The sequence below is a fragment of the Dipodomys spectabilis genome, unplaced genomic scaffold (genome assembly GCF_019054845.1).
Source record: "Dipodomys spectabilis isolate Male_0828 unplaced genomic scaffold, ASM1905484v1 ptg000089l, whole genome shotgun sequence".
Lineage (NCBI taxonomy): Eukaryota > Metazoa > Chordata > Mammalia > Rodentia > Heteromyidae > Dipodomys > Dipodomys spectabilis.
Window position 1 is genome coordinate 16,223,664 of NW_024870766.1, and position 12,745 is coordinate 16,236,408.

At 38.5% G+C, this 12,745-nt stretch overlaps 1 protein-coding gene across 1 annotated transcript in view; it reads right to left on the reverse strand.

Moving 5' to 3' along the window:
* Orc5 (origin recognition complex subunit 5) overlaps positions 1 to 9,649 on the reverse strand; it is a 57,178-nt gene extending 47,529 nt beyond the window's left edge. Inside the window, exons 1-2 of the mRNA XM_042684766.1 lie at positions 9,471 to 9,649; positions 6,731 to 6,823 (exon numbers count right to left, since the gene is read on the reverse strand). Coding sequence (XP_042540700.1) covers positions 6,731 to 6,823; positions 9,471 to 9,542 — 165 coding nt within the window. The 5' untranslated portion in view covers positions 9,543 to 9,649. The remainder of the gene's footprint in view (positions 1 to 6,730; positions 6,824 to 9,470) is intronic.
* Between the last annotated feature and the right edge of the window lie 3,096 nt (positions 9,650 to 12,745).

A 12,745-nucleotide genomic window follows, 5' to 3' on the forward strand; every position in this document is an offset into this window, starting at 1 on the left:
ACTAGACGCAGAAAAAGCATTCGACAAGATCCAACACCCCTTTATGATGAAGGTTTTGGAAAAATTAGGAATCCATGGAACATTCCTCAATACAATAAAGGCTGTATATGACAAACCTACAGCCAGCATTATACTCAATGGTGAAAAACTAAAGCCATTTCCTCTTAACTCAGGAACAAGACAAGGATGCCCACTCTCTCCACTTCTCTTCAATCTAGTATTAGAATGCCTAGCTACAGCAATAAGACAAGATGCAGACATAAAGGGGATCCAAATAGGGAAAGAAGAAATAAAACTCTCCCTCTTTGCAGATGACATGATCTTGTATTTAAAGAATCCCATAGACTCCACTCCCAAATTACTCAAGCTGATTCAAAACTTTGGCAAAGTAGCAGGTTATAAAATTAACCCCCCAAAATCAATGGCTTTTCTGTATGCCAACAATGAGAAAAGTGTGGCTGAAATTAGGAAGGCAACTCCATTTGTAATAGCCCCACAAAAAATAAAATACCTAGGAATTAACTTAACTAAAGAAGTGAAGGACCTCTATGATGAAAACTTTAAAATCTTGAAAAAGGAAATCAACACAGAACTTAAAAAATGGCAAAACCTCCCATGCTCCTGGATTGGAAAGATTAACATCGTGAAAATGGCAATACTTCCCAAGGCTATCTACAAATTCAACGCAATACCTATCAAAATTCCACCCTCATTCTTCAAGGAAATAGAAGACGCAATCCAAAAATTCATATGGAACAATAAAAGACCCCGAATAGCAAAAACGCTCCTCAACGGAAAGAACACTGCTGGAGGAATATCAATACCAAATTTCAAACTCTACTATAAAGCCATAGTAATCAAAACAGCTTGGTATTGGCATAAGAACAGACCTCAGGACCAATGGAATAGAATTGAAAACCCAGAAATGAACCTACAGACCTATAGCCATCTAATCTTCGATAAGGGAGCTAAAACAATAGAATGGAAGACAGACAGCCTCTTCAGTAAATGGTGCTGGCAAAACTGGTTAACTACATGTAGAAAACTAAAGTTAGATCCTTATATATCACCCTGCACCAGAATCAACTCCAAATGGATCAAAGACCTTGAACTCAAAGCAGACACTCTGAAAACATTACAGGATGGAATAGGAGAAACCCTGGGTCTCCTTGGCTCAGGCCGAAATTTTCTGAATAGAGACCCGGAAACACAACAAATCAAAGAAAGGTTGGACAAATGGGATTGCATAAGGTTGCAGAGCTTCTGCAGGGCAAATGACATAGCTAGCAAGATCAATAGAAAGCCCACGGACTGGGAGAAGATCTTTACTAGCCATACAACTGATAAGGGTCTCATATCTAAAATATACTTGGAACTCAAAAAATTAAACCACCCAACAACAAATCCTCAAAGAAACAACTGCCCAATAAGTAAGTGGGCGAAAGACCTAAAGAGAAGCTTCTCTGAAGAAGAAAGAAGGATGGCCAATAGACACATGAAGAAATGTTCAACATCCCTAGCCATAAAAGAAATGCAAATCAAAACAACATTGAGATATCACCTCACTCCAGTTAGAACAGCAAAAATCAAGAACTCTAACAACAACAGATGCTGGAGGGGATGTGGACAGAAAGGAACCTTACTTCATTGTTGGTGGGAATGTAAACTTGTTCAACCACTTTGGAAAGCAGTATGGAGGTTCCTCAAAAGACTCCACATAGAGCTCCCCAATGACCCAGCAATCCCACTTTTGGGCATTTACCCAAATGATCACAAACAAGGCCACACTAAAGCTACCAGCACAACTATGTTTATTGCAGCATTATTTACCATAGCTAAGATATGGAACCAACCCAGATGCCCCTCGGTAGATGAATGGATCAAGAAGATGTGGTATATATACACAATGGAATTCTATGCCTCCATCAGAAAGAATGACATTTCCCCATTTGTTAGGAAATGAAAGGCTTGGAAAAAATTATATTAAGTGAAGTAAGCCAGGCCCAAAGAAACATAGGTCCCATGGTTTCCCTTATTTGCAATATCTAGTATAGGTATGAGTCAAGCGGAAAAAGTCAGAGAATGTGATGTTAGGAAAACGAACCCTCAAATATGTATTTTAATGTTTTTGTTTCTTTCATCCATGTGTTTCTAACGCATTTATAAGATTATTTCTTTGTTATTTTGTATGTCCCTCCCCCACAGTGTAAGCCCCGCTTTCACTATATTTGATGTCAGTATAACATGTGGAGGAGACGGGGACAAACAAGTCGTTTAAGGATTCAGGTGGACCTGTTGCAACAATGAGAAGTACAAAATGTCATGTCAAAACCAGCTTTACAATGTCGGTGGGGGGGGGGGGGTATGACTGGGTGGGGGGGAGGGGGGAGGCTGGGAAGGGAGGTGAAGGGTAAACAAAGGAGGAGGCTGCAATGCTTGGTAAGAAATGTATGCATTATCCTGCCCATGTAATTGTAACCCCTCTGTACAGTATGGTCTCAAATAAAATAAAATTAAATTAAAAAAAAAAAAAAAAAAAGAAACTCAGGTCCATTTGAATGCTAAAATTCTTAGTCAAATGTCTTATAAAATTCTGTGTCGATATATTTCATGACAAATGGTTCTTGGACACAGGAGAACTTTAAGAGTTAGAAACAATAATAATCCTTCTATGAGAATTTTAAGATGAGTTTTTAATTTTGAAACTATCAAAATGAACCTGGGTCCTGGTGTCTCACACCTGTAATTCTAGCAACTCATGAGGCTGGCACCTGGGGATTACAGTTCAAAGCCAAGCCAGGCAGGAAAGTCCATGAGACTACTCCCCCTTTTTTTTTTTTTTTTTTAAATTTTAGTGGCTTTTATTGTTATCATTGTAAAATTCTCAGTGGCTAATGGATATCTGTAGCAGTAGACAAAATATTGGTTGCCATTACACTTTAGGATCACAATAACATAAAATGCATCCTATGTCTAGTTCTCACTCGCTGTGGTTCCATTGAATTGATTGAAGCTATAACCAGCTTGTTTATTCACAGATTCAAATACTTTTTAAAATTTTTTAATTGGTAGGTACAAGAGATTAAAAGTTTAAACTATAATTGAATTTCCAGATGATCTCTGTATATGAACAGCAAATTAAAATCTAATGCATATAGTATTTTTCTTGGAAGTAGTCACAGATGTTAAATGCAGCACTTGCTCCTATTCCTATATCCAAGCACATATCTTCACTCAAAAGAAAACAGGAAAAGCAAATCAGTGCATACCACCACCAAATCCACCAGGTGGCTCAAGGGTTCAAGAAGCCAGAGATTATTTGTGAGGAGATGGCCTTGAGCTATCTCATGTGCTTCTTTTTTTTAAAACATTTTTTTATTGTAAAAATACTGTACAGAGGGGTTACAGTTACATCAGCAAGGTAATGAGTTGATTCTTTTTTTTTTTTTTTTTTTGGGGTCCGGTCGTGGGGCCTGAACTCTGGGCCTGGGTGCTGTCCCTCAGCTCTTCAGCTCAAGGCTAGCGCTCTACCACTTGAGCCACAGCACCACTTCCGGCTTTTTTCTTTTTGCTTATGTGGTGCTGAGGAATCGAACCCAGGGCCTCGAGCATGCAAGGCAAGCGCTCTACCACTGAGCCACCTTCCCAGCCCCATGAGTTGATTCTTATCTCCAATTAACCACCAGAAAACCAGAAGTGGAGCTGTGGCTCAAAGTGGTAGAGCGCTAGCCTTTTAGAACAAAAGCTGAGGGACAGCACCTAGGCCCTCAGTTCAGGCCCCACAACTAACAAAACAAACATGAAAAAAAAATCCACAAACACAAGGAAACAAAATAAACATAGTGTGTTCTAAAAATTGAACCACAAAAGCAGTTTTATCATTCATAACTTGTGGCATCTGGTACAAACAATGAAACCTGCAGCTGTTTTTAGTGACATTCTAAACCTAATAACAAAGCTTTCCTTTTTCTGAGTACCAATGTAAAAGGTACATTATAATTACGTGAACATTTTTTATCAGTAACACCCTTTTACTCCTTTCCATAATGTCTCTAAGTGTCTTGATTACTTCAATAACTGCTTGTCTCGCCCTTCCATAACAGCATATTCTAAGTGCCTATTTGTGTATCTATAGCAAAAGTAGTGTTAATCATATATTACACTTATTATGTAGCAATGACTGGGCCAAAATCTTAAGACATTCAAATTCTGAAGTATGGAATCCTGAGCACCTATGTTTTGTTGGTTTTTGGGGGGGTGGGGGGCCCGGTCGTGGGGCCTGAATTCTGGGCCTGGGCACTGTCCCTCAGCTCTTCAGCTCAAGGCTAGCATTCTACCACTTGAGCCACAGAGCCACTTCCGGCATTTTTTTTTATTCTGCTTATGTGACGCTGAGGAATTGAACCCAGGGCCTCAAGCATGCAAGGCAAACGCTCTACTACTGAGCCACCTTCCCAGCCCCTGTGTTATTTTTTTTTTTAATATTTTTGATATCTTTAAGTAGTTGTACAAAGGAGTTGCCATTCAGCAAGCAATTTATGAATATAGGGCCTCTTGGTCAATATCACTTTCAACAACCCTTCCTACCTACCTCTTCCCTCACTTAATTTTTAAGTTATATACTGAATTTTTTTGCCATTGAATTTTTTTGCTGTTTAACAAAGCAGTTTTTGCATACAATGAATCTTGATCTATGTCATCCATTCAACATTCTCACCCCCCTTTTGACCTATCCCTTTCCCTTATTTTTCTCAGTTCTTCATTTTTCTACCAATCTCCCCTTGACCCCACCTCCCCTCTTGCAAGAACCCATTTCCCGGTTCTTATTTTGTTGGGCTTTGACTAAGGCTTTCCAAAGAATTACATAATATGAGCTCTCCATAGTCTATTACACCTCAGTTAATTAAATACCACCCATATATTGAGATTCCACATAACCCTAGTTAGAATGGCCATTATCAAAAGAGTAACAAATGCTAGCTAGGATGTGCCCAGAAGGAAAATCTATTACACACTGGTGAAAATGTAAGCTTGTTCAACCACTCTGGAAAGCGGCATGGAGGGTCCCCAAAAACTAAACATAGAATTACCCCATGACCCAGCAGTTCTACTCCTGGGAATTTATCCAACAGAACAGAACACAAACAAGGCTGGACAACCATGATTATTGCAGCATTATTTGCAATAGCGAAGATATGGAATCAGCCAAGACATGGAATCAGCTGAGATGCTCCTCAATGGACAAATGGACCAAGAAAGTGTGGTATATATACACAGCAGAATTCTACTCATCCATCATAAAGAATGATATTGTACCGTTCATAAGAAAACAGAAAGACTTGGAAAAAATTGTATTAAATGAAGTAAGCCAGACTCAGAGAAACACAGGTTACATGGTTTCCCTCCTTTGTGGTAGCTAGAGTATGTCCATACATCAATAAGCAAGCACCTGTGTTTTTAAAATGAACTGGCAAGCTTTAAACAAACACTGTGCTTGGTGCTGGGGATGACCTCAGTAAACCCTTCTAAAAGATGAGCCCAACACAAGATCACAGCTGAAGATGCAAAACAGAGGGCATCTAACATAAGTCAGGAAACACTTCTCAGAGAACAAGTAAATGAAATCTGGTAAAAATAAATAAAATAACTAAATAAACAAGCATTTGTTATACAATAAAATAACTTAAGTAGAGCAAGCGGATATAGAATAGCAATGTCAAGCTGAGAAAGCAGCATGTAACAAGATTTGAAAGAGAACAAGAACTATAAATTATTCAGTATGCCATATTAAACATGAATCCTCAGAGGTAGAACAGAATTGGGTTTAGCAAACCAAAGTTCACTGGCTGACCATTGTTTGTGTATAGACAGTTGCTGTGGAAGAGAGCCATATTCATTCAGATAGATATAGCCCATCCATAGCTTAGTATATGAAAGAGGTTATAACAACACTCGATAACAGATGACCTTTGCTGAATATTACATACCAGGTACTGCAGTAAACATTTTTCACATATTAATATTTAATTCTCATAATTATCCTAAAGGTTCTCATTATTTTCCCAGTTTGTAGATGGGAAAGGCACTAAGTAAATACGGAAGAACACAAATGTGCCATATTCCACAGACCAAACTCTAAACTCTTATATTATGAAAGATTAACTGAATTCAGCTCACAAAAGGCCTGCTGTATCAGCAAATCACTGACCACTATCGTAAAGATCTTAAGATTTTCATGGATTAGTTGCAATAATAAGAATAGACAGATTGCTATTAGGAGATTTGTAGAAATATTTGGAAAACAGTGGTATATATAAGAGAAAGCAGCAATGGCTATGGTCAAAGGCAGATTGTCATGACTTTAAGGATAGAGATAGAATGTGTTTACTGGTTTGTTTTACTGGATGAAAAAAAAAGGTTTAAGAAGGATCAAATTTGAGTAACTGAATAATGAGGTCATACATAGAGACAGGAAATACTCAAAGAACAAGGTAAAGGCAACGTGTTCAGTTTTGCATTTGTGCAAATCTAGAATTATCTGTATCAACTTTTTAAATGGAAAATGAACTTTAACATCAAGGATTTATCAAATTAATAGTTAATGGCTGAAGATATCAAAACTTGATCAGAAATGTTTTATAAAAAGCAAACAAACTAATCTCAAGATGCCTTCCATTTCTAGCAGTCATGAATAAAAATCAGTTAATATCAAGCTTAACATTATTCTTACCTCTAAAGTTTTCAACAAAGTTTGTGTTACATAAGTTTTTCCACTGGCAGTATGTCCATAAATAAAAATAGATGGGAAGCTGAAATGATGTCTCTAGGGAAAAAAAAGACAGTTATAAGTCTGCATATACAAAATAGATAAACAAAAGAAATTACCAATCTCTAAGGAATTTTTTCTTATTCATCATATCACATAACTTAAATTCAAATGAAGTAGCAAATATTCTTTCTTAAATGGAATGATTCTGTAAAATTATATGGGGCATATTTTATTATTTGCTATATATTTTTTAATTTTTATTATTGCACAGGTTTACATATACAAGCTGCATCTTCAACTTTCTATGAATTTTTAAAGAAATTTTCAGTATAATTTCATGTGTATTCCATTTTTAGCTAAATCTTTTAAAAATAATGCAATCCTTTTGCAGGCTACAACTTCAATGTACATTTTAATATTTGATCTAAACCTGTATAATCATAGGGTTAAGACCTTATGAGGCCTCGTTTTTAGAAAAACTTTTAAAATACTTTTCAATTACATGTACTTGTTGACTCCAGCATAAATGTATGTGTATTAACAATTCAAACATTGGTTAAAATCTACATAACATATATTTAAATTCACATATTGGATCAGTAGTACAGCGTTTGCCATGCACAATCAGTGTCGTAGGTTTGATCTCTAATACTGGGGAAAAAAAAGTTAAAATATGTATTACCAAGATGCTTTTGCAGCACATTAAGTCAGCAGCCTACAGAAAAACAAAAATTGTCAAAGGTCCCTCGTCTACTCAGTACTACAAATATTTCAGTTAATCAATAAATACTTAAGAGACACTCAAATGCTGAGAACTTAACACACAAATATCAGTAAAAGATAACTCTACTCTAATGGAGTTTATAGCCTACTGAGAAAGACTTATTAAAAAAATAAATAAATACAAAAGCCAGGCACCACTGGCTTACACCTGTAATCCTAGTTACTCAAGAGGCTAAGACCTGAGGAAGATGGTTTGAAGTTAACCAGGGCAGGAAAATTTGTGAGACTCTCATCTCCAATTATCTACCAAAAAAGCCAGAACTGGAGCTGTTGCTCAAGTGTTGGATTGCTAGCCTTAAGCAAAAAAAGCTCTGGGACAGCACTCAGACCTTGAGATCGAGCCCCAGTACTGGCACAAAAAATAAACAAATAGAAAAATAAGAAATACAAGAAAAATGGATGACATGACTTCTAAAAGAAAGTTGAGTCTTTTATGATTATCATTTACCACAGCAATATTACTCATAAACATTTAGTAGGTTCAAGTCTCTACATTAACTATTCTTTTACAAGACAAGGCTTTCTCAATAGAAATTCCTATGGCAAAAACAGGTCACCTGCTAAAACTATACTTAAAATCTACTAAACGGATATTTTAGTACATGAATCCTTACACCTTTATGTAAACAGTCTTATAAACTGGCTCAAATACTGTTTCAAGAATTAAATGTTTCAATAATTAAATGCATGATGGTAAGTATTCCTGCTATCCATGTTAAGACTATTCTCTTGAAGAGTTTTTTAAAGTTACACTAAATCTCTCCATTACTGGAATCCTACACACTTGTGCACATTCACTGTTTGGAAACTAATCTACCATCTTCTACTATTATCTAAAATTATAATGAACTCCTGCAGTATTATCTAATTTTTCACCTTTATAAATCACTCTAACAATGTTAATATGCTAGGATCTAGCCTGACACAGAAAATGGGCTCAGTATATAGTTACTTGTTGAATAAATGAATCTTCTTAGATGTATGAACCAAATTTTTTGTTTGCTCTATTTCACACACACACACACACACACACACACACACACACACACACACACACACACACACACACATCACCTTGCAGAAAACTTGTTTTGTTAAATGTAACTTTCAGTAGGAGCAAAGGTCAAAACCCTTTAAGTTTTACTAGCAACACAAAATCACTTATCCTGATTTGCCTATATATGAAGTGATCTGGAAATGCAACTTCTAGTGAGAGGAAAATACATTTAAAAAAAAAAAAAAAGCAAACCGGAAGTTGGTTGCTCTTATTTGCTCACCTCACAAGTAATATTCGAACCTAATTAACTCTAATTAATGAGTCTGAAGCAAATGACGCTACAGAATAAGAGAGAAATGAACTCTTGGGTAAGTGCCACCTCCTGCTTATAGGAAGGACTGGCTGCTCCCTAACTGTGCTCATCCAGAGAACATAACCTCTCTTCCCAAGCATCGTTGGACCAGCTAGTCAAGAGGAGAATCCGGCATCATATGCTTTCGGGGCTTTCACAATTCTGGAAAAACTGCCTGGTGTTTAAGCCCTGAAGCATCACTTCGGTCCTCGGTGGCCTCGGAAGGTCACTTCTCTCTTTTTCACTAGCTGCCTCTCTGAAGAGCCCGCTGCTCACCCACCGGTCCTACCGAATCCCGGTCAATGAGACGGCGGACCGAAGCACCTGGAGCAGCTCCGGGCTGACCGCGCCTGGCAGGGGTGTGGGGTAGGCCGTCCTCGGCAGCCTCCACAACACGGACGGAGAGAAGTTATTAATGTGGGGGACGCACACAGCGTGTCAAACAGTCTACTGCCCCCCCCCCCCCGCGTCCACATCTCACAACTCCAGAACTGGAACCTGGTGGCCGCGAGGCCGGGCAAAAACGATCACCCGGCCGAGATGTGGAAAAGACACCGTGACCGCCATACCTCTCCGAACAGGGACTGCAAGGTGGACACCTGAGCCTCGCGACACAGCACCACGTTCTCCAGGGGAGGCATCTCGGCGGGGACCCGCGCAGAGGGCCGTGCGGTTCGCAACCCGCCAAGCCCGCGGCACCAAGGAGAGGCTCCAACACCAGCAGCCCGCTCCGGCGCTCCCGCCGGAAAGCGGACCGTCGTGACGCGAGAGGGGCTGACGCCGGAGGGCGGCGGCGTGACGTCAGCGCGCAGGCGGGGCGGGGCCGCTCTATCTCCCACGCCGAAGCCCGCCGCTGTCTCGTTGGTCTCGGGCGTTCCGGGCGGCTGGGCGGAGCCTGCTGTTTGGTGAGGGATTTGGGCCTCAGCGCTGTTGAGTAGCAGAGTTGGGGTGCAGAGTTTCCCCCCCCAAAGCCTGAGCGGCCCCGGTAGGATGAGCGAACTGAGAAGGGGTGGCTCTTGATGATCCACGAGTCTGTGCCTGCAGTTTTTCCCCTTCAGGGGAGCCCAGATTGGAAAAGGAAGGAAGGCTCTGCTCGCTGGCACCGTGGAAAACCAGTATTCCCAAAGAATGAGGGTCTTCCCTGACCGGAAGTGGGGTGTGACTGCAAAGAGGTCGTCATGGGGTTGACCAAACTTGGAAGGACTCTGTAAGCTTGAAACCAGATGGAGAATTGCCTGTCACTCCTAAGAGAGCTTCTAGTGTTACTTAGTTTGTAGTGTGCTGGTTGAGGGCAATGGAACTAAAAATAGTGCTACCATTAAGCATTCGTGGACCACCCACTAGAAGCCAGAGGCTAAAATATGAGCAAATGTAAATATATGCCTATACACATATATGTGTATTATATATATGAGAGAGAGGGGGGGAGAGGGAGGAGGAGAGAGAGAGAATATAAGCACTTTTTTTAAATTTAATTTTATTTGTGAACATACTGTACAGAGGAGTTACAGTTACATGGGCAGGATAATGCGTACATTTCTTACCAAGCATTGCAGCCTCCTCCTTTGTTTACCCTTCACATCCCTTCCCAGCCTCCCCCCTCCCCCCCTAATCCCAATCCTTCTCCCTCCCCCCCCCCCCCCCACTAACGTTGTAAAGCTCGTTTTGGACATGACAACTTGTACTTCTCATTGTTGCAACAGGTCCACCTGTATCCTTAAACAACTGGTTTTTCCCCATCTCCTCCACAAGTTATACTGACATCAAATATAGTGAAAGCAGGGGTTATACTGTGGAGGAGGGACATACAAAGCAACAAAGAGATAATCTTATAAATGTGTTAGAAACACATGCATGAAAGAAAAAAACATTAAAATACACATCTAAGGGTTCATTTTCCTGACATCACATTATCTGACCTTTTCCGCTTGACTCATACATATACTAGATATTACAAATAAGGGAAACCATGGGACCTACGTTTCTTTGGGCCTGGCTTACTTCACTTAATATAATTTTTCCAAGTTTTTCCATTTCCTAACAAATGGGGCAATGTCATTCTTTCTGATGGAGGCATAGAATTCCATTGTGTATATATACCACATTTTCTTGATCCATTCATCTACTGAGGGGCATCTGGGTTGGTTCCATATCTTAGCTATGGTAAATAATGCTGCAATAAACATAGTTGTGCTGGTAGCTTTAGTGTGGTCTTGTTTGTAAACATTAGGGTAAATGCCCAAAAGTGGGATTGCTGGGTCATAGGGGAGCTCTATGTGAAGTCTTTTGAGGAACCTCCATACTGCTTTCCAAAGTGGTTGAACAAGTTAATATAAGCACTTTTTAAAGAAGGCTACAATGCTTGATAAGAAATGTATTCACTATCTTGCCCATGTAATTGTAACCCTTCTGTACAGTATTTTCACAATAAAAAAAATAAAAATAAATAAATAAATAAAATTAAAAAAGGCTTGAAGTCCTGCAAATCTGGATCTGGGGCCATTGACTCTTAACTGTGAAGCCTTCTTGGAAGAAACTTTGAATCATTCCTTGTGAGCCTTCTTATCTAATAAGTAATCCATTTTCCTAAGAGTAAAAGATGATATGCATGGTGTCTGCCAAATATAGGTTTTATTGCCAACAGTAAGGCAAAAGGAAAGAGGGGAGGAAAAAGCATTAAATCCACACCGATTAGAAAAAAAGAAGCTGTTTGACAATTTTCTAGTGGAAAAGAGAATTGTTTATGTAGAAAAAAACTGATAAATTATTTGAAAAAAGAAAAGCTACTGGAATAGTAAGTGAACTCTGCAAGACTCAAGATATAGAAAATCAACACTCTACATACAACAAACAAGTGGGATTGAAACTTAAACTACCAGTACAGTTTTAATAGCATCGTAATCATAAAATAATTAAGAATAAAATTGACAAAAGATGAGAAAGACCTGCAAGAGACCTGAAAACTATGACTTATTGCTGAAAGAAATTAAAAATTGTTTTAAAAATAGATATGCATACCATGTTAGCCCTGTTTGTGAAATAAAAGATTTGTTAAATATGTTTGATTCCTCTAACTTGTTAAATAGATTCAATGCAATTTTTTGAGGAGGGATAGTATAATGGAAATTGGCTAAAATAAAGATTCAAGTATTTCATAAAGAAAAATATATTCACAGCAAACACAAGAAAGATAGTCAATATCTTAATTATTAGGAAATTGTATACTAAAATAACAAGATAGCACTATATATCTAATAAAAGGCTTAAAATTAGAAAAACTGACTTCCTATGGAATATTGTAAGATAACAAGAACTTGAATACATTGTGGGTAAGAATGCAGAATCAGCCACACATACTGAACACATCTGTAATCCCAGCACTCTGAGGCTGAAGGGAGGAGGAACATCAGTTTAAGAATAGCATGTAAAATATAGTTCCAGACCACCATGGGCTGTGTGTGAAACAGTGTCTAAAAAAGAAGAAAGAAAAAGATGAACAATGATAAAACTACTTTGGGAAAACATTTGTGACAGTTTCTTAAAACTAAGCAGACAACTATCATGTGACTCAGCCATTCCACTCACAGGTGTCTAGGAAAAATAAAAACTCTTCATGCAGATGTAAACACTACTATCTGTGGTAGTTTAATTGGAAGTCCCAAAGTAGAAACAAACCAAATTCCAACAACAAATAAATGGGTAGACAAATTATAATATATTCATATAATCATACAGTTCAATAAAAAGGAGTGAATCTATGTATCAGCATGAGTATCATAAATATTTATGCTAAGTAAAAGACTCCTTTGTCGCTTACCCCATTCCAAAAACCAGTAGAATTCTT